A 21,662-nucleotide genomic window follows, 5' to 3' on the forward strand; every position below is an offset into this window, starting at 1 on the left:
CCCACCCCAGGAGCTGCACAACAGACAGAAGACACATGGCTCCCAGTGGATGGACGGGATGACTCTGTGATCACCTGAAGCGAACGCCGCCTGTGTAAAACAAGACTTTGCAGGGTCAAAACTGAAAGGCGCAAATGAACACAGACCACAAACCCAGCCAGGGGTCACCAGGGATCCGAGGTTTCCCGTTGCTATAGGGAAAGCTGAGTCATGCTTGCTTACCTATTAACAAGTTGTTTGTAGGTTTTATATTTTCTAGGATAACAGCCAGCAGGAAGATACAGCATATGGTACAAATGAGTAGAAGATGAAGAGGGGAAATCCAGAAAAAAAAAATCTAAGAAAAGGAAGAAAAGTAAACTAATGACAGAGAAAAACAAAACAGAAAACATAGGCGATCTACAGACCAGCCAGGAAAACAGCAGAAAGCAACGCACAAATAAACAGTAACACATTTGATAACACATATAATAACACACGTAATAAACGCATTTGATTCCTTTTTATGACTGTGTGTGTGTCTGTCTGTCTGTCTGTCCTCTCCACCGGGAATGTGTATACAGTGCCCACAGGGCCAAAGGGGGAATAGATCCCTGGAACTGGAGTTACAGATGGTTATGAGCCGCCCACTGTGGGAACTCAAGTCCTCAGAAGAAAAGTAAATGTTTTTAAGCACTGAGCCATCTCTCCAACCCACCACACGCAGATTCTGAACCAAAGCAAATTACTCTTACTTGGGTCCTGACCCCGAGAGTTTGTAGCTATGAGGTTTGGAATATCATTCCATCTAAGACTAAGGTTCCTCATCTGTGAGAGGATATCCTGAGCACAGCGATGGGTGCCTGCAAGGCACACCTGACTGTCTGGGCCAGCCTCGGCTATGCTGTTTTCAGTGACACACTCGAAATGGGTTCATTCTGGGGTTAGGAGTAATTTTCTGATTTCCACTCTTTATGTTGCATCTGTGACTCCTGCCCAGGCTGATCTCAAACTCACAGGTGCAAGTAATCCTCCTGCCTCAGCTACTCTTGCAGCTGTGACTCTAGGTACTGTACGTGCAGGCCACCAACCAGACATTCATTTGGGATCTTCACCAAAGCACCCCTCAGATGGAATAGGCAGCCCCTTCATAGGCACAGAAAGACCAATCTTTGCCTGGCCCCAGACAGCCTTGGTTCAGAAATACAGCCTCCTGTCCCTTCCCATTCCCTAGCCATTGCTAGGCCATATCTTTGGGGACAGCAATGAAGGCATCTCCTTCCCAGGTAAGAAGGGAATCCCAGAACTTGAGGGGCATTTCAGCTCCACCAAGAAGTTCCTCCTAACGCCCACCATGAAGTATTTATCTCTACATCCCAAGCTGAGGCCTGTCTGAGGCCTCCAAAGACCTGAATAAACATAATTCATTCCATCCATTGGAACATGATTTGGAATAACATCCTTGGAGTTATCACTCCTGTGTGCGTGCATGCGTGTGTGTGTGTGTGTGTGTGTGTGTGTGTGTGTGTGCGCGCGCACGCGTGCGCACTAATCCTCTGGCTTGTTTCCCTGGCAACAAGAAAGAGGCAGGAAGGCACCATCACAAATGAACAGTTGCTTTTTTACTCTTGTATCCTAGAAAGGAGCTGTCACGACTCTCTAAACTGTACACTGTTCACAAGTCTTCCTGCTGATTCTAATCCTGTTAAATACAGGACAGCAACAGCTCAAGATGAATATCAGTGTAAACTCCCACTGCTAGCAGAGGGCAGGAAAAAGTCCTTCAAGGTCAAAGCCAAGTGGTGAGTCCCACTGACAAATGGCACATCCAGACTCAGTCTCCTGTAGCCCCACAGGCCCAAGTCACAGGAACAGTGAGAGGCAATGGGCAGCTCATCTGGGCTGGCTTTGTGGCTCCTGAGCATGACAGGGAGAGGCATCTTCTACCACTTGAAATTGTCCTTCAAGCACCTGCCGCATCCTTTGCATTCCTAAGAAGGGAGATGCTGTCAGCACGGGGGCTGCTGGGGTCAGAAGCAGGGGCCCCAGAAGATGCTGTGTGGAGGCTGGGGGAAGAGACTGCTCACCCAGGCGGAGCCGGTTCTCCTTGTCCGAGAAGACCACGCGGAACCAGCCGGGTTCTTTGCACTCAAAGGTCTTACCGGAGGACAGCAGCACTTTGTTGTCCAAAAATTGGCGCCAGAGTAACGCCTCCTCCTCAAAGGTGCCTTTGCGCAGATACTGGGAGGGTGGAAGAAGTTCAGAACACAGGAGACCCTCCACTGCCTTCACCTGCCAAATGGAGGCTTGGCATTTTTCGGTACCCACACCTCAACTCGATTTACCTTTCTCAAGTCAACCCAGATGAAGAAGCCTGCCCCACGACTCACAAAGGGGATCCCCAGGGCTCTGAGTTCCTCTGAGACATAGGTGTGGGCAGCCTTGAGCCGGGCATGGTTTTCTGGCAGGTACACCTGGCTGATCCAGTCTAAAGGGAAGGGAATACCAAACCCCCATGCATCTTCACACAGTTGCATTCGTCTCAATGCTAACCGATGGAAGGGCGGGCGCGGCAGCCAGCACTGTGGGAATGCTTTTTTTTTCCCCTCCCACGGCTTACTGAGTCACGGACTCAGGGCTGGGAGTTCAGTGTTCAGTATAAAGTGCCTTTGATCCAGGTATGCAGTTGAGAGCTCCAGGTCCTGGACCACATTCAGGAGCCCAGAGGATAAAGTCCCTCAGGATGGGAACCAAACCAAAGGTGCCTGCAGTTATAAAGTGGTACTCAGAACCCCACAGACCAAGGACCTGCTCCCAGTAGGGCCTCCAGCAAGACAGGAAAGGCAGACCTTGGCAACTTCAGCTCCTTCCCTGATCTTCATGACTTACTGGCCAATTTGGCGGGAGGCGGGGTAAGGGTAAAGGGTGAGAGGGGATGGGGGTGGAGATGGACAGCTGAATGAATTATGATACATTTATATACTTACGAAGGCACACCACACCACAATCAGGATTCTGAGTGACCTCACGATATTTGACTTATCCCCATTTCTGTGATTGATGCTATCTATCGTGACAGTTTTGTTCATCCCCAAATGTCACCCAAACTAGCCTCATGTGGCATGTAATGTCTAGCCACTACCTTCCCTTACTATTACAGCATCTTGGACAGAAACCCACAGGGGCCACAGATTTTATTGTATCAGCATGGATGGGACACTGTGTATCAACGCATGGGGGGGGGCACCATTTACAGATGTTGGCGACATGAAAGAAGTAACTTCTCACAGAGGTTCTGCCTTTGGCGCTCTGGCTGCTGGGTTCTTTGATAAGTGTGTTTATAGAAAACTAAGGGACTGTTCTTCACTGTGGCTGAAACGCCTTCTGACCACGTCAGCAATGGCCTAGCTCTCCTCCCTTACCAACATGAGGTACTGTCACTATTTCTACAAAACTTTAGGCTGTTAGATTGGGTGTTTAGCATCTGGTCCTCCTTTTCCTCATCTTTAAAACGATGGGAAACTATATAGAATTTCTTCTCAGGGCCCTAGGGAGGCAGTGAGATGGACAAAAGAACATCTGAAAGGCTGAATGAACAACAATCACAGGAGAATTTCACCATCTAACCCACGGCTGGAAGCGGGAGACAGCCCAGGATTCAGACAGGAACCTCCCCATCACAGCCATTTCTCAGGAACTCCTGGTCTCTTTTCAAAGTGGTCAAAGCTAACAATCTTAAGTTCGCTTTTACTTTTAGGTGGAGTCCCGCTATGTTGCCCAGGCTATCCTGGAACTCCTGTCCATAAAGCATCCCCCTGCTTCAGCCTCCCGAGTAGCTGGGAGTACAGAGGCACAGCGCTGCACCCGGCCTGTGAGCTCACATTAGCCAAGCACCCATCGTATACCATGGGTTCTAATCAGATTACAGGTCATACTCAGCCTAGCACTGTTATCAGCCCTACTCTACAGATGAGGAACCTGAGCCTTGGGGAGGTGAAGAACTATGTTCCATAGGCAGGAAGCAAGCAACTGAGCACAGCCGGGACCCAGAAACGACAGTCTCAGACATCACCTAAGTTCCTCCACAGAGGAGACACCCGTGAGCCCCAGCAAGTCCTTGTGCATGCCAACCCCACTCCTCTTTCGAGCCCCTAGACCCAGAAAGTCACCATGGTCCCGGAGCAGCTGTGCCATCTGGTGTTGGACCAGGCCACTGAGGCCATGATAGCGGCAGAGGGAGGCCACAGCAGTAGCCACGTGCTGGTTTTCTGTGTACAGTACACCGAAGCGTAGCCCAGACATCCCAAAGTCCTATAAGAAGACACGTGCTAGGCCATGGCTGGCCCTCACAGGAGAAACTGATTCCATTTCCTCCGCCCAGGATAGCCAGGAACTCACCTTACTGGTGGCCCACATCACGTGTGTCCTCTGGGGGTCAGGCAGCCTACAGAGAGAACGTGGAGACGAAAGTGACCCAGAGACAGCAGATTGAGGATACATGGATGGATGAAACTGGGTCTCTTGTCTTGAGCCACCAATTCTCATGCTTCTTTTAGCACGGGTCAGCAGACAGGCTGCTGCCTGTGTCTATAAATAGCATTATATGAGAATAAAGCCGAGCTCACCGGTTCTATGTCTATGGTAGAGCTGTGTGGGGAAACCATCAGACCTGACATCTGAGCTAGAATTTAGCTCAAAAACCGTTTCCTCAAAGGGTTTCCCTAACCAACCCAGGAATCCAGGCTGAGCAGGTCCCTCAAACAGACCTTCCCACAGCTCCGTGCCACACCCCTTTCAGCGGTCTTGCCACTGTCATTGAAATGGCTACCTGTGTCCTTAGCTGCTGGGACCTTCGTCTATCTAGAAATATAGATAGAAGGATGGGTGGGTGACAATGGGAGTGGGGGGACAGATGGATGGGTGAGTAGATGGACAGACAGACAGACTGGTGGGTAGATGAAAATGGAGCTACTCTAAGTACGAAGGAAACAACAAGAGTCCAGTTTCCCATATATCAAATCTCCCCTCAATGAATGCCAAGTGCCCTTCCTCCCCCTTGGAGCTCTTGGGAATGCCATAGAATAATCTGAAGACCTGGTCTACCTCACTGACCCTAGCCTGAGGACCAGTGAGACCAAGCAGATATTAAGAGAACCACCCCGGGGCAGGGCAGGCCCTGTGAGCTGACCCAGATAGAGGCTGGGAAACCGTGAGGCAGTCCAGAGATTGGTAGAATTAGCTGCAGTGGGAGCCTCACCTCTCCAGGCTGAGGACACTGCGGTACCCAAGAGACTCTTCAAACACAGAGAGCATGTAGACCTCATCCATGATCACATGCAGCTTGTGCCTGGAGTGGGTAGGTAACGGGAAGGAGAGAACCAAAGTATGTCACTCAGCGTTGGGTAGCAGTACACCAGAAACCCGGGGGTAGGGGGTGTCACAGTGTAGCCCGGGGCTACCAAGCTGCTTGCCCACTTGGTCTATATTTTCACAAATGGGAGGCTGCGCACATAAAGCAGAGGACGCTGGAGCTTTCGAATCACTGCAGGGGGGAGGAGGCACCCTTGGGGTCCTCCACGGTGGGATGGACACAAATAGACTCAGACTCATGTCTGCTCCCGCTCCTGATTGGACCACTCTGAGGCTCCATCAAGCAGGGATGCTAAGTGTTCCTTTTCTCTTGGGGCTGCTGTGAGTCGAACCACAGACACAACACCGAAAGGCTCAGCTGGGAAGATGGTCTGGTCAGTAAAGAGCTGCCTTGCAAACAAGAAGGCCCGGGTCTGCCACCCAGAGCCCTGGGGTTCACTGGCCAGATAGCCTCTCACACTTGACAAGCTCTAGACCCGTGAAACCGAGCAGCTGAGGAATGACTGCTACCTTCCACATTCACACACGTGAACGCAGATAAACACATACATAAGTACATAAATATGTAAATGCATAAATCATAAAGTGTTCAGCATGGCACCTGGCCCTAGAGCATTACAGCTGGTAATGTTTTTAAGAAGATGGGGAGACACCACAGCAGGTAGCAGCCCACAGGGGTCAGAGGACTTGCCCCAGGGCACATCAGGATTCTGTCTGCCCACTTTGTGGGGTAGGTGGAACTCACCTCATGGCAAATCTCAGAAAGTCCTGCAGCTCTTCCGGGGAGTAGACGTCACCCAGAGGGTTTTGGGGGTTGATGAGGATAAGGCCTTTGACCTTGACACCCTGAAACATCCAGGGGGTGTTTCAGTGTCCCACCACCACCACCACCACTCCAGAGCCTTACAGGCTCATTGGATGAGACTGGTAGCTGCCTAGGAACACAAGGCAGGGACAGGCTTCTGACCCAACAAGAAGCAAATGAGTAGGTCGCAGACTGACATCTGCCATGCTGTCCCAGCTATGGAAAGGGAGCAGGCAGGGAGCGGGGAAGCGTGCCAGCTGCTGGCAGAGAGGCTGCTTGTGTCGGAGGAACTGAGAACTTTCACAGTGCCTGCACTGGGCACTTGACCGCGTGAATGGCAATGGTAAATGCAGCGAAGGACACAGATGCTGAACAGGGGCGGAAAGCAAGCGTGGGAACTTAGGTCTCTGCCTTTCTTAAGGAGCAAGATCTACCTGCTTCCCCTCAATTTGCCAGAGACTCACTAAACTATAGACTCCCGCGAGCCACATTTGACCCTGAAGCAGAAATAAAGCACTAGAGTAGGCGGACCTTTCTTTTTAATTAGCATGCTGCGGTGGTTTCAATTAGAATCCCACCCCCACCCACCCCCCTATAGGCTCATATGTTTGAATGCTTGGTCTTTAGTGGAACTGTTTGGGAAGGATGGGGGGAGGTGTGGCCTTGTTGGAGGAGGTGTGTTACTCAGGGTGGGTTTTGAGGCTTCCAAAGCCCAGTGTCTTTCTGCAGACCGGAATGAAAAGCTCTCAGCTACTTCTCCAGTACCGTGCCTGTCTGCTTCCTGCCATGATGATAATCGACTAACCCTCTAAAACTGTAAGCAAACCCCAATTACATGCTTTATTTTATGAGCTACCCTGGTCATGGTGTCTCTTCACAACAATAGAACAGTAACTAAGGCACATTCATTCATTAAAAACAATAATGGGCTTCACTCCTGACATTTTCCTGCATATATAAAATGAATTATGATCCTATCCCACCACCTCCTGCTACCCTTTATTGTGAGGGGGAAGTTTCTGATAAAGTTCCCTGGTTCTCTGTACACTGTGGTTTCAAGGTCTTTTTCTAATGGGAAGGCCCTCCATAGATACAGGATTCTACCTGACCTCCAGTCCCAGGATGGTTCCATAATCTACCCCCCATATGTCCCTATCAATGTTACAAGCCCAATTCCCAGGAGAGGAAGGGGCCAGCCCCTGCTGAAACCCACCCACTCCCAGTCCTAGATTTGACTGGATCTCCAACCTCAGAATTGACTCCTTGCAGGGCCATCTCCAGCTTCTCTACGGTGAGCTGGAAGGGGCGTGTATTCAGTCCAGTTACCTGGGGAAAGACCCACCAAAATCAGGAGCCAAGTTCAGTGACATAGCCCAGACCCCAAACTTGAATTCTTAGGACTCTCTCCCTACCATCTCCAGCCTCTTGCATACAGTCTCTGAAAAACAGGAAGGGCTGTCTCCCCTTCCTGCCTTCCACCCCACCCTTATCTCTTGGGTTTCTGGCAGAGGCAGCGAGGCTTCTCTGATTGGCTCTCAGGACTTCCAAGGTTTAAGCTTCCCCTTTCCACCCTCTCATTTATGGGTCTGATCCTTGGCTTCTCCATGAATCCAGGATCTTAGAACCTGTGACTTGGAGCTTCCAGAGAACCCAGGCAAAGGTGTCCATGCAACAACAGAAGGCACCACTACCATTTTACAGCAGCCTCAAAGCCCCTAACAGAGGCTCCCTTCACACACACCCACAGACTCGGAACCAGGAAACCCTTGCCTACAGGAAAACTCAAATGCAAGAACTGGGATGCAGGCACTCTTACCTTGCTGTCCAGGTAGACATAGGCCAGTCGGACATTGCCATAGAGATTGATGTGCTGAGTGATGGCTCCGTAGTAAGGCGTGGGGATCAAGAGAGCCTCTAGGAGCAGGAACAGACAGCCTATTGGCCTCTGGCTAGGATACTACCGGCCTTGTCATGTGTATCACCGCCCTTCCTAGCCTCTGCCATCTCTGGGGAACATTTGGGGCATATTCTTGCTCTCAGTTCCCAAAACCTTAAAGCTTGGATCCCCCAAATCAGGCTTTTTCTAGTATAGAGGCTCCTTCACTCATAATGGGGTCACATCCAGACTAACCCTCTATAAGGTAAAAATATATAAAAATGTATGTGGCCCACCTGATCTCCTGACTATCCAAGCAGCCCATAATAGGGCAGAGTATTGGTGCTGACTCACAATCTCATGGCTGCTTGCAGGCAGAGTTGGGGGGGGGGGGCTCACTGCTACTGTCCAGCATTACACGAAAATACCCCGCCACGCAGCACTAGCCAGAAAGTCTGTCATAGTTCAAAATTCCTAAGAGCAGGGGTGTAGCTCAGTAGGTAGAGAGCTCCCCTTGCATACATGAAGCCCTGGGCTCCACCCCTAGCACCCCAGTCAGACAACCGTGGTCACAGCCCAGCCCAGTCCTGGTCAAAACTGAGGGAGTAGGGCATGGAGTCCACTCACCCCCTGCCTCACACAGCACTGTGGCCAGAGCAGAAAAGAGAGAGGCACAGCCATTCAGAACAACCACCTGGGAGTGATGGAGACAAGAATGCCTGTCAGGGGACAGAGAAGAACAAGGGCCATGGAAAGTGCTCTGGGGATCCCCCCTGACAAAGGTCTCGATTGGTTCCCAGCCAGGCTGATTTCTGGGCACCTTGCTCTTGATCAAGGGAATGACAGATGGAACTGATCACTCAACAGGATCTCTCTCAAAGGTGGGGAAGTGTTGGGAAGTAAAACTGAGAGGCAGACCCCAAGCGCCCTTCCTGACACCCCTCACCCCTAGGAAAGGCGTGACTCACATTCTCTGGTTTGAGGGGTGCCGGGCTCTTACAATAGAAAGACAAGAACCTTGCCACTTCTTCCCGGAGGCTAGAACAGACCGACAAAATACAATACTGTCAGAGCATCCTCAGTCCAGTCTACTCCAGAGCCCCTCTGGGAGCCTGCAGGTGGCTACCACTGCCCCCATCGTCCCTTCCCAAGGTGGCAGACATTTATCTCTACTCCACCATACCCTCCCCCATCCAGCCACAAAGCATTCTGGGCCTAGGTCACCCAACCCCACCTAACCAGGAGACTGCAGGAGAAGAGATAAAACACTATGTACATCTAGCTGATAATGATAACAATCAACACTATTATGGCAGGAGCTGTTACCATGGCTCTTACAGAGCTTCAGCATGACGCGGATGGTATTCAGAGACCGTTTCATGGTGACGGTGATTACTATCATCCCCATTTTGCAAATACAGAAACTGAGGGAATTTGAAGGAAGTGACTCCCTTGCTAGTAAGTGGCAGAGTCCCTACTCAAGCCCAGTGTCCTGCCCCAGAGCTCACCATCTTGATGACCTTATTCTAAGAATGTGAGCTTTGGGACACATCTTGGGTCAGGTCCTGCCGGACCATGAATCCCTTAGAACAGTGCCTGACCCTCAGTAAATGATCAGTACACAGCACAGTAGGTACCATTTTCTGACCCATCAAACCATTGAGACGGGGCCCCTTGTCATCTCTAAAACAAGATGGCTGCTCCTAGAAAAGTAAGGGCAGACTCCTCACTTGCCACAGACTTAGGGTCACGGGAACCAAGCTGGGAGTTCTAGGGACGGAGCTGAGGCTGACGGGCCAGCCCATAGTCACCGGGTTGCCACAATTATGTTCTCAGCCTAAGGCCAGCTCAGGCTCAACTGATGTGGTGGGCAGAACAATTCTTCGTTGAGGTGCTCCCCTTTGCGCTACAGGGCTAAGAGCACACCACTAGCCAGTAGATCCTTCTTTCTGTTACACCAACCAGAAATGTGTCCCACCTCTACTCTACCTCCATAGGGACCTACAGGTCCTATGTTGGGACCCACTGGCCTGGGGCAACTACTTACAACAGATGTCCTCTCCAGTCAGGGTACTGCAGCAGAGATGGTTCCACATGAAGCATGTCACCCTGTGTCAGCTGGGGACACATAGGAAAAAAGAGCAAGGTTGATGGCCAGCACTGCCGCCTGCATCCACCCAGCACTATGGCCTTCATCAGCAGAGGTTTCTCCTGCTCCTCAGAGAAACTGTAAAAGGATCACAGGACAGCGTACCCGGGTCCATTTCACAGACAAGCAAACCAAGGATCACAAAGTGATGGCAGGGCGACGGAGCTAGCAAGTGGCAGAACTGAAAGGACATGCAGAACTTTGGGCTATGGTTCTCTATACAACAAAAATCAAGAGGGGTGGGTGCAAGAGGAGCAGTGGGAAGTCAGGCTGCTCAGCCTTCCCAGAGGTCAGGAAGGCCCTAGAGTTAGGCGATATCAACTTGGCCTTAGATCCAACTTTAGTGGAGACTCAAGGCACTGTCTCCTGCAGGCTCAACTCGATCTCACCCTTTGTTTACGGTGGCAAATTTCAGACCATCCCTTGTATAAACGGGTACTGGATTAGTGGCACTAGAGCATTGTGGCTACAAGGCCAAAGAGAGCCAATGACACCATGTCCTTGGACAGGGGCCAGAAGAATTAGGATCATCTAAGTCTCCAGGCCTGCGCCCGGCCATTCCCCTCCCTTCTACCACCCCTTAGAGCTGGTCCAACATGGAAGCCACTGGTATTCTGTGGCTACTGAGCACTTACTAGGTGGCTAATCTGAACTGTAAAGACTTCATAAAAACAAGTTTTAATAGATATCAATAATTGTACATTTATTACCAGCTAAAATGGTCATGTTTTAGATATATTAGGTAAATTAAATATTACTGAAACTAATTTTAGGTGTTTTTTAAATATATTTTTGGAGAGTTGAGACATCTGATGAATTTTTCAGAAATCTGATAAAATATTAAGTAATTTTGCAAGCTGGATTAGAACGAGCCATAGAAGCCAAGCCTGGCAGTGCACCCAGCTTCACTGGAGGCTAAAGTAGGAGGCCTTGCAAATCCAAGATTTTCCCAGACTGTAGACCAAGTTCAAGATCAGCCTGGGCAACCTAGACCTTGTCTCAAAATAAAAATAGGGTGTAGTTTGGCTTGCCTAGACTGTATAAATGCTGGGTTCACTCTCCAGTGAAGAAAAATAAAATTAAGGACCAGGGATGGATATAGTTCTGTTGGTAGACTAGATAGGGAAGGGAAGGAAGGGGAGGAGAGGGGAGAGGAGGAGAGAGGAGGGGAAGAGAGGGGAGAGGAGAGTACAGTTGTTCCCAAAGCAAATCTGGAATCCATGTCCCATGGCTCTTAAGTCAGGACCACTGAGGCATGCAGCAGGCTACTGTGGCAAAGGATTCAAGAAACCCCTGGAGCTGGTGATGTCAGCTCCTGAGCTCACTTCCCTGGAGCTGGTGATGCCCAGTCTACATACTCACCCGCCAGGACAGAAGGTCAAAGCACAATTTGTTTTCACTGGTGCCCAAGTTAATGATGCCCTGCAGACAAAGGGTAGGATGAGCATGGCAAAGCACTGCCAGCAAGGAGCCCGAGGAACGCACAGACAGCACAGTGGGCACCAACCCATCCTCCCACCATCCCTCCTTATCTTGTTCAAGCAGGGCACTCACTAGGTTTCAAACTCCCATCCCCTATTTCCAACAGCATCCAAATACCATCTCTGGCAAGAAGCCTTGCCACGCTCCACTTGGAAGGGGCTCTTTGCTTCTTGGAGTTCCATGTCTCTTTCCAGTACTCTCCTGCCCTTAGAAAACCACTCAATTTCTGCCCCCATGCCCCAGGGATCAGGGTACAGCTCCCTGCTGATAGCTAGCTCCCTAAAGAAAGATTTATGCCCAAGACACCGAAACGTCTCTCCAAAAACATTAGAAATCACACTCTGCTGGGAACACATCAAGAGTGGGGGTGTTCAGTGGACAGCCCCCCATGCCAGTGCAAATGACTCCCTAGGGGACCCAGCTAACAGGACACAACATCTGGCTGCCTCTCCATAGGTGCTTACCCTAATGGAGGGCACGGACTCCTGACCCCTGCCTTCTGCAAGCAGTGAAGGAATCAGAAAAGACAAAAACCATTAAATGTGAATGAGCTGGGAGCTAGACACATACCAGGCCATGCTTGCCACCCCTGGGAAGGAAACTGTTTCCTCCACAGGCAGACAACGAGCTCCTAGTGTGAGCCACCACGGTTCCTGTCCAGATTACTACCAAAGCTCCCACCTCCTCTCCTGTCCACTCCCCATATGGACTCCATATGAAACCCTATAATGTCTTACTGAGGCTGCATCAGACATCTGCTCCTCTCCTGAACACTTCATGCCCTTCCCTGTTCACCAAGTCCCATGAGTCCCTACAAAAATCCAGAGCCTTTCTGAACTCATCTCCCACCACGCTGACTTTACTGCAGCCCAGTTGGTCCCTTTGCTGCTTGCTGATGTCATCCAGACTGGGGCCTTTGTCCCAGCCATTATCAAAGCTGCATGGCTCCTGGGGGTGGGTAGCCTCTACCACAGCACCCTGCATACAGACTGAAACCTGCCAACTGCGCCTGATGGAAAGGACAGGCAGAACTGATGGGATGTCACGTCTAAGGTTATGTCATAAAAGCATGTGGCTTCCATCCTGAGTACTCACAGTCTCATATTCTGTCTTAGATCATCTGCCCTGGAGGGAGTCAGCTGTCATATCTGAGGCAGTCCTGGGGGCGGGGGGAGTCCATGTGGACAGGAACAGATGCCCACCAAGAGGTGGACGTGGAGATGGAGCCTTTTACCTGTTCAAGTCCCACCACCCAGGCAAGGCTTCAGATGTGATTACAACATCAACTTCAGGGTACTGTGATGGAAACCCCTGCCCTAAAACACCCACCCAGAGCCCTGAACCCCAGCAACTGGGAAATGTTTCTTTGCTGCTTAAGCTGCTGAGATCTGGGGTGCTTTGTTACAGCAATGGAGAACTAACACAATCTCTCACTTTTTTTTTTTTTTCAAGCGTTTGATCTAATGTCACCAGAGTAAAGTTGCCTTCTGCTATCCTATGTCAAAGAGCAACATTTCCCAGCCTGCCATCATCCCCTGTCCCCTTTACCTTGTCTTCATTTTCTTTGCAGTACCTATCAGTAAGTGTTGTGTGTGTGTTTCTTCTGCCTATCTCAACTAAAATATAAATACACAGGGCAGGATTTGAGTTCACAGCTATGACACCAGTGCCCAGAACAGCCACTGATACCTAATGGATGCTCAATAGATCAAAACTATTAAGGGTTATTGTGTAGCTCTTTGACCTGCCAAACTATTATGTACAATAAATTATAATCAAGGCAGATGATATGAATAATAACAGTGGCTACTATTTATCAAGAGTACTACATGATAAGCACTGTTAATTTCAATATCCCTGGTCCCACTTAATGTTGACTCTTACAGAGCAGACATTACTGACCCATCTCAGAGACGAACAGAGTATAGAGCAGACATTAACAGCCGTCTTGGAGCCTGCGGATCGTAACTCTAGCCAGGCAAGAGCAAGCTGGGTGCTGACTGCCCTGCAGTTAGTTTGCTTTTGGGTCGCAGTGGGGAGGGGTCTTCACTCACACTGGGGTTCTTGTCCTCATCATATTCATCCATGTGGTAGGTCCTGTAGCCCTCCTCAGCCGAGTCCCAGAACCATTTGATGACTCTTCCTCTGGAGGACAGGCAGGAGCTGTCAGAGGAGAATGTGGCCGTGGGGTCACCCACTCCATAGAGTCTGGGCTGCTTCTGGTCTGGTTTTCTGAGACATTCTCCTTGCAGACCATCACCATAACCACTTTCCATGTCCTGAGTGGAGGCTGAGTCTGTGCAGGTAGTAGGTGCCGTGGATTCCTTCTGAGGAAGACAGAACATCTGCCAAAACACAAATGCACATGCCTGCGGAAGGAAGGGTTTCTGCTCATCCTGTGTGTGTGTGTGTGTCTGTCTGTCTGTCTGTCTGTTTGTCTGTCTGTCTGTGTATAGGCCCAAGAACATCCTCTGATATCGTTCTGGGAGCTGTCCACTTTTGCTTTTTGAGACAGGGTCTCTCACTAGGCCCTAAAGTTTGCAGATTAGCTTAGACTTGCTAGCCAGTAAGGCCCAGAGACCAGCCTGTCTTCATCTCCCCCGCTCTGGAGTGATGAGGAGTGAACATCAGGCTATTTTTATTTGGTTCTGGAGATAAAACTCAGGTCTTCATAACTGCAAAGCAAGAAAAGCATTTTACACTTTACTGCCTAGGCTGGTTGCCCCCCTTTCTCTCTCTCTCTCTCTCTCTCTCTCTCTCTCTCTCTCTCTCTCTCTCTCTCTCTTTTTCCTGGTTTTCCCCCTGAGGTTGCCTGATGCTGGCCTTGAACTCTTGTCCTCAAGTGACCCTCTTTTCTCTGCCTCCCTAGAAGCTGTAACTAAGATATCTGCCTCTTCATGCAAGCTGTGTACCATCCCTTGTGTTCTTATCCAGTTAAACACTTCAACAAACAATCTGTTGAGGACCTACGAGCACCACACCAGGCTTGCTACATAGAAACAAAGTTAATCTACAGTGGCTTTAGCTAGCTCCATTTCTGCATTTGTTTCTAGTTCTGCAACCTCGGGGGTCACCAACAATCTTTGCCCCTGCTTGCTCACCTCAGTTTCAAACCACCAGGCTATTTCCCAAGCAGATCACTGCTACGGTTCTGGGCCTCTTGTGTGATGGGTGGTCAGGAGCAGATGGTGGTGGGAACCTGGGGTGGGGGGTTGTGGGTGAAGGGGGAATAGGAGTCACAAGTGCAGGTACTCCTGGATCCTGTCTCTACTCACAAAGGACACAAGGGCCACAGAGGAGGGTCTCCTACCTACCAAAATGTAGGAGCCTTGCAATCCTCTGTCATGCCACACTTGTGCTCTGGTGGACCAATAACCACCTCAGAGAGTAACAGTGGGGATCTGAGGGTGATAAGGCTCCTACCAAACTCTGGCTGGTGGCCAAACATCTAAAACATGAATCACTCTGTCACAAATGCTCTCTGATTTCCCTGTCTTTTTTGTTTTGTTTTGTTTTGTTTTTGTTTTTTAAAGATTTATTTATTTATTATATGTAAGTACACTGTAGCTGTCTTCAGACACTCCAGAAGAGGGAGTCAGATCTTGTTACAGATGGTTATGAGCCACCATGTGGTTGCTGGGATTTGAACTCCGGACCTTCGGAAGAGCAGTCGGGTGCTCTTACCCACTGAGCCATCTCACCAGCCCTGATTTCCCTGTCTTAAGGTACAAGTCTTACTTGGTAGATTGCTGATGAGGACACAGAAAATGTGCCCCCCCCCCGCAGTTTCACAGTTTACTTTTGTTTTGCAAATCTTGGGGTTCTCCCCAAGGTGGCAGGACTTGGCAAAGCACACCCCTGCTCTACCGATAGCCTAGATCTGAAGAACACTACCGAGTGCCCGGGCAGTGGGCAACGTGGCACAGATCTAAGTGCAGCCAGAACCCAGCAGGAGCTCAAGGCGCTGTAGTCAATCAGGCCTAGCGATCTCACCAGCCCAACCAAGACAGCCAAGACAGAATGGTCTGCAGGGCCCGCCAGGGGTTTCCGGGACCACAGAGACTTCCAGACCTAAGGGCAGGAAGCGATCAAGAGCGAACCCGACCCCTTCGGTGCACCGTGGCGGATACAGCACCTACTTTGGACCTTGGGTTTTCACGCGCGGTATTCTCAGGACCGGACCTCCGTGACTCTGGAGCAGCCTGCCCCCTGGCGATCTGGCGGGAACACAGGGAAGGAGTCCGTGCCCTGACTCCTGGTCGCAGAAGAGGAAGCTCTGGTCTTCAGCACTTCCCTGTCTGCCAGAAACCGGAGTCTGATCTCAGAAACGGGAAAGAAACAGAGGGGTGGAGGATCTTGGTTAAGACAAGGCCACGCCCACTCCATTCCTTCTCTCATTGGCTGAGCTCAGATACCTCTAGCTTTTCCGACACACTTGGTCAGATCCATTTGAAGGTTGAAAGTTTCTTCCCCGCTGAAACACCAACCCTCCTGAGCATCACCTAAGCATGAGATCTCCCCACCATCTATTTGTAAAGGCTTCTCTCAAGCCCCGGGGGAAAAAAAAAAAGATTTACAAAAGAAAACTAGAAATGTATCGACATGTATATGTATATTCATATGGCCATGGGGACTCCAGGAATGAATAGCTCTCAAAAGGTGGGCTTCTTTGAATTCCAGTCTATACTAAATAGATTTTTAGAGATGTGAGGAGACAAAGGAAAAAAAAATCAGCTCCAGGTACCAGAAAACAACGCAAGAAGGCAACGAGAAGTTGTAAGTCGTTTTCACTGTGTGCCTCCAGAGGCATGCTAAATTGAGTGCAAATACCAAATCGAATAACTCCACCTCTTATAGTTATGCAAGGAAACAACCTCCTGTCAAACACAGACCATGAGGCTTAGACCGATAAATAATGATCTATGCAAATATAATACTGTCACCTATAAGCTTCTCAGAGTAGAGCAGGCGCATGATCTAGATAGTTCAACAATGGCTATGCTCACACAGGAGACACTGAGAACCAGTGATTGCTAAGTTGACAAGGTAGCATGCCTCCGTAGCTCCAATCTGTCACAGAAGTTGTGGTAGTTTGGATGAGAATGGCCTCCCACAGGCTTATGTTTTTGAATATTTGGTCCCCATTTGGTGGACTGTTTAAGAATTAGAAAGTGTACCTTTGTTGGCAAATGTGTGTCATTGGGGATGGCCCTTGAGGTTTCAAAAGCCAAGCCCCATCTCTTTCTCTGCCTTCTGCCTGAGGATCATGTAAGTTCTTAGCCACTGCTCCAACACCATACCTGCCTGTGGCCGCACTCCCCTCTGAAGCTGTAAGCAAGCCCCCAGGTGAATGCTACTTTTTATAAGGGTCCTTGGTATGGGTCACTCTTCCAGGAAAAACACCAAGACCTATCGAGGTGCTGCTTACGGAGGACAGAGGAAATACAGATGAGTAGGAGAGGAAGGTAGTTATAAATACCAGCTCAAACCAACTGCTGAAGTGAGGATTGTGATCCATGTGAATGTTGCTGTCACATTGTGTTAAGAATGTGTTTGTACAGATATTTGGGTTTTTTTGTCAAATTCCTTATTATGTAATGCTAACATCAATTAAGATAATATCAGTGGTTATCATATTTAAGTTATGAGATACTAAAAGAATGCCCCTCAAGGGAATACTGCCACCTGTTCTAAAATACATACTATGTTTAGGGCTGTACATGAGATGGTTACATCATTTTAGACATAGGCATGACCTCATTTTTTTTTCACTTGGAAATTAAGCATGGTATAAGAGGTGATTGTGTGTCAAGATGACAAGGGGTGGACTTGTGATGGTTATTCTTGGCTGTAAACTTGACTACATCTGGAAATAACTAGCAAGCAGCTGGGCACATCTGGAAGGAATTTTTAGTTAACTGGATCATTGAGGTTGGAAGACCCACCTTAAATCTGGGCCACACCTTGTCACAACCTCTATAAGGGTCATGGAAGAAAGAAATTTTTGCTTTTTCCAGCTTGCCCCATTCTGGCTGGCAAATTCATATATCTATCCTTCTCCTGAGGGCCTCTCTCACTAGCACCAGAGCCTACTTTTGGGGGTTCTGAGGTATACTGAAGACAAGCTGAGACACTAGCCTCATGGACCAAACATCTGGATTCTCAGACTTTCTATCAAGAGCTTGCCATTGTTGGATTAGGTGGCTCACCGCCTGTAAGTCATGCTAATAAGTCATATTACATATGAATTTATATGACTATATATTACATTAGTCCTCTTCCTGTACAGAACCCTAATACTGAAGACCTGGAGGATTCTGGGAGAGCCACTGGTCAACAGTCCACATTAGAAGGGTGGAGAGGTTTGTCTCTGATGTTAGTGACAGGTGGTGGCAATACAGTAGCAGACACAGCGGCAGGGTAGATGGCTTGAAACCTGAGTAAACTCACCTCACTGGTGTAAGAGCAGTGTAAGAGCAAGAGCTTCTCCCTCTGCCCGCCACCACAGTGTGTCACCCGCACTTAGGGTGGCTCGTCCCGTCTCGATGAACCCAATCAGAAAAAAAGCTCACAGAAAAGGGAAGGGAAGGGAAGGGAAGGGAAGGGAAGGGAAGGGAAGGGAAGNAGGGAAGGGAAGGGAAGGGAAGAGAAGAGAAGAGAAGAGAAGAGAAGAGAAGAGAAGAGAAGAGAAGAGAAGAGAAGAGAAGAGAAGAGAAGAGAAGAAGAAAAGAAGAAAAGAAAAGAAGAAAAGAAAAGAAAAGCTCACCTGCCTCCTAGTGGATTCCAGATCTAGTCAAGTTGCCAATCAAGATTAACCACCAAAGCCATGAGACAAAATCTTGCTGTGTCACTAGGCAGCCTCGCTGGCCTGGGACCTCCTAGATAATTCAGGCTGGCCTCAGACATGTAGTGTTCGTTCTGCTTCTGCCTCTCAAGTCTGGAGGCTTGCAAGCAGATACCACTATGGGCCACCATGACTGCTCTTTCTGCTCTCAAACCGCTTTTTCAGGTAGTTGTCATAGCCATGGGGAGTGGGGGGAACTAAAACAAACAGCAAATGTTGACAAGAAAGTGCAATGTCCAGAACTTTAAAAAAAAAAACAAAACAGACTTTTTTTTAAAATTATATTTATTTACTTCGGGCGTGTGTCATTATATGCATGTGGAAGTCAGAAGACAACTTATGAAAGTCGCTTCTCCCCTCCCAATGTGTGAGGCTAGTGAATCAAACTCGGGTCATCAGGCTTCATGGCAGGTGCCTTTATTCACTGAGCCACCTCACCAGCCCCGCCCCCCGCATCTGAATATTGAGTTGAGCAGACACAGAAACAGACTCACCTTTCCATGGGAGGCATGTCTCCTCCTGTTCACGCCAGAAAGACTACTACCTTCCTTCAAAAAGGTCCTGAGAGTGCTTCTGGTTGCCTGGGCTCTTCCAATGAATTCCCTTTCTGTCTGAGGTAAGGTCTCACTATATAGCCCAGGCTGGCCTTTGCCCCACAATTCTTCTGCCTCAGCCTTTTGAGTATTAGGACTATAGGTATACACCACCATACCTGGTTCAAAACCAGTCTCTAAAGAATATTATCTAGCACGATAAACTTTGAAGAATCAGGATTTATTAAACGACTTCCTGTGATCTCCGCAATCCTGTTTATCTCTGCAATCAACTTGACTGGATTTAGAACTACCTAGGACTACCTAGAATACACAACTCTGGGTGTGTCTGAGTTTATTTCCAGAAAGGCTTAACTTAGGAAGAGTGACCCTCAGTGTGTGTAGCACAGTCCCACAGGCTGGGGTCCCAGTCTGGATAAGAGAGGAGAATGTGAGGTGATCAGCAGTATTCATCTCTGCTTCCTGGCTGTGGATGCAGCATGCCCACTGCCCTGTGTTCTGCTGCCACAGCTAAAGAAAGGCTCAGAGCTAAAGGTTCTGCTGCTCACGCCAAAGCTTTGCTTCTCCACCACAGTGCACGGAAACCTCAAACCATGAGCCAAAATAAACCATGAGCTAAAATAAGCCCTTCCTTAAGGTGCTTGAGAAAAGCAATATACTTCCCTTCATTGATTGAAAAAAAAAAAAAAGGACAGGGAGGAAGAAGGGGAAGAGGAGGGGAGGACCTACCAGAGCTACTGACATGTACCTGTAATCCTCACACCGGGGAAGCTGAGGAAGATGTGTGTTCAAGGCCAGCCTAGGTTGTATAGAAAGACAAAGAGAGGTGGGACAAACCTGTTCCCAGAGGAATGTGTATGGACACAACCCACACAAGTAAACAGAGCTCTCAGTGAGTTCTATCAACTTTTCCATCTTCCATAAGATTCTGACTCTGTTCTAGGCCTTTCACAGCCTCCACTAGGCAAGGGCTTCCCAGAAGCTCAGGTGGGCACAGTGTGAACAGTGGGGATGTCAGGAGACAGAAATGGAAAATCCCAGTTCTGGGAACTGGGGTCTATGATTCCCAACCCTGAAATTCATATGTGTAATCTTCACCCCTCAAATGACAGCTACCAAGTGGGACCCTTGGGAAGTGATCAGATCATGAAAGCAGAGGGAGCCCCAGCACCCCCCATCACGTGATGTCACAGGAAGAAAGAAGCTGGCTCCACCAGATACTCATCTATTGGGTTCTTGGACTTTGCAGCTTCTAGTACTGTAAGAGATTTTTCATTCTTTGTAAGTTTCTGGTATTTTATTATAGCTGCCTGAACAAACTAACATTCCAAGATTTGTCTTAAAATCTTTTGGAAGATCTCTGGCATTTGAATGCAGGAATACCCATAACACCACATCCAGTCCTTCAGCCGTTCATAAGAATGGAAGATTGTGAGCTTATAAAGATGGTACAACTAACTTAGTGCTCCTTCAGCATCCAGTTAGGGGTCATTTCCCTTCCTTACAGGCCTGCCACAGACAGGAGAGTGTGTGTATATGTGTGTCTCTGTGTGAGTGTGTATGTGATTGAGTATGAATGTATATGTGAGTGTGTATTATGTATGTATGTGTCGGTGAGTGTGTATACTGGTGGGTGTGTGTTGGTGTGTGTATGGGTGTGAGTGTGAATGGGTGTCTGAGTGTGTAGGTGAGTGTATGTACGAGTGTGTGAGAATGTGTGAATGTGAGTGTATGTGAGTGTACATGAGTGTATATGTTGAGTATGCATGAGTGCATGCATGTCACATGGGAAAGTCACAACAGGACCTCAAGATCTTCCTCTAAGGCTTTCAACCTTGCTGCACTGAGATGGGATTTCCTGTCATTTTGACTAGACTTGATTGCTTATCATATGTATGGTACACCTTTGTGTGCCCCCCTCCTCCAGTGCTGAGGATCCGGGAACTCAAAGCCATGCCTAGGCTTTTACATGAGGTGCCTGGGATTTGAACTCAGGTCCTCATGCTTGCAGAGCAAAGCACTTGGTTTTTTTTTTTTTGGTTTTTTTTTTTTTGAGCATGTAATATCTGAATGTAATGTCAACTCAAGCATCAGACTATACAGAAGAAAATAGGGAAGTTACACAAAACAGAGGAATGCAAACATGGAGGGACTGGCAGGAACCAACTGGGATAAAATTCGATGTTAACAGCTGGGATCAAAAACAGCTCCACCTAAAGTCAGCTTAAACTTAGTAGCGGGGGGCAAGGGCTTCATGCCCTTGCCATAGTTCCTATAGTCCAACCCCCCCCCCCGCCCAGGCCATTGTAAATACTTGTGTATGGGTATAACTCAGCTATCTATGGTTCTAAGTATCTACTCTGGTTCCTCTTTAGATCACAAACGTCCTTCTTCCTAGAGAATGGTGAATTCCTGTGTAGGGCAGTGAGTTAGCTGCCTAAACCCAGGGTCAGCTCAAGGACTGACTGCCTAGGATCTAACTTGGCTATGTATTAAGGGAAAGCACATGGATCTGTTTTCCAACTAAAGCAAGGACATTGGAGCATTCATTATACAGGATGCCATGATTCCAGGAGACTAAGTTTCCGTGAACTTTTCGCCTC

The 21,662-nt window shown here is 48.8% G+C and overlaps 2 protein-coding genes across 6 annotated transcripts in view; both read right to left on the minus strand.

The window, feature by feature from the left end:
* Positions 1-1,584: 1,584 nt before the first annotated feature.
* Accs (1-aminocyclopropane-1-carboxylate synthase homolog (inactive)) lies at positions 1,585-15,969 on the minus strand. Of its 5 annotated transcripts, none has more exons than XM_029536348.1 (16): positions 15,801-15,969; positions 14,763-14,860; positions 13,716-13,985; positions 11,542-11,601; positions 10,078-10,148; positions 8,999-9,068; positions 8,658-8,724; positions 7,971-8,068; positions 7,403-7,480; positions 6,095-6,195; positions 5,237-5,326; positions 4,378-4,423; positions 4,149-4,290; positions 2,325-2,467; positions 2,067-2,220; positions 1,638-1,970 (listed from the first exon to the last, which is right to left on the minus strand). In XM_029536348.1, exons 3-16 carry the CDS (start codon positions 13,935-13,937, stop codon positions 1,873-1,875), a joined length of 1,440 nt encoding a protein of 479 aa, XP_029392208.1. In that variant the 5' UTR covers positions 13,938-13,985; positions 14,763-14,860; positions 15,801-15,969; the 3' UTR covers positions 1,638-1,872. The 5 variants fall into 5 exon arrangements, with proteins under 5 accessions (XP_021048966.1, XP_029392208.1, XP_029392206.1 ...); XM_029536346.1 differs by having other exon boundaries at positions 13,716-14,006; XM_021193307.2 differs by lacking the exon at positions 14,763-14,860 and having other exon boundaries at positions 1,585-1,970; positions 13,716-14,006.
* A 2,653-nt stretch (positions 15,970-18,622) lies between these two features.
* The window catches only part of LOC110317970 (probable inactive 1-aminocyclopropane-1-carboxylate synthase-like protein 2), a 19,316-nt gene continuing 16,276 nt past the window's right edge, over positions 18,623-21,662 (minus strand). Inside the window, exon 15 of the mRNA XM_021192761.1 lies at positions 18,623-18,702. Within this exon, the coding sequence (XP_021048420.1) occupies positions 18,623-18,702 (80 nt within the window). The remainder of the gene's footprint in view (positions 18,703-21,662) is intronic.

The sequence above is a fragment of the Mus pahari genome, chromosome 3, assembly GCF_900095145.1.
Source record: "Mus pahari chromosome 3, PAHARI_EIJ_v1.1, whole genome shotgun sequence".
NCBI classification, from domain to species: domain Eukaryota; kingdom Metazoa; phylum Chordata; class Mammalia; order Rodentia; family Muridae; genus Mus; species Mus pahari.

Bases quoted from the DNA above. Each gene is read 5' to 3' on its own strand.
- Accs (XM_021193307.2), bottom strand. From the start codon at position 14,006: ATGTTCTGTCTTCCTCAGAAGGAATCCACGGCACCTACTACCTGCACA. The intron at 8,069-8,657 runs GTGAGTGGACTC...TCCTGCTCCTAG, and splicing joins AGTGCTGTGTGAGGCAGGGG to AGGCTCTCTTGATCCCCACG. The intron at 2,468-4,148 runs GTGACTTTCTGG...CCTTCCCTTTAG, and splicing joins ACAGCTGCTCCGGGACCATG to ACTGGATCAGCCAGGTGTAC.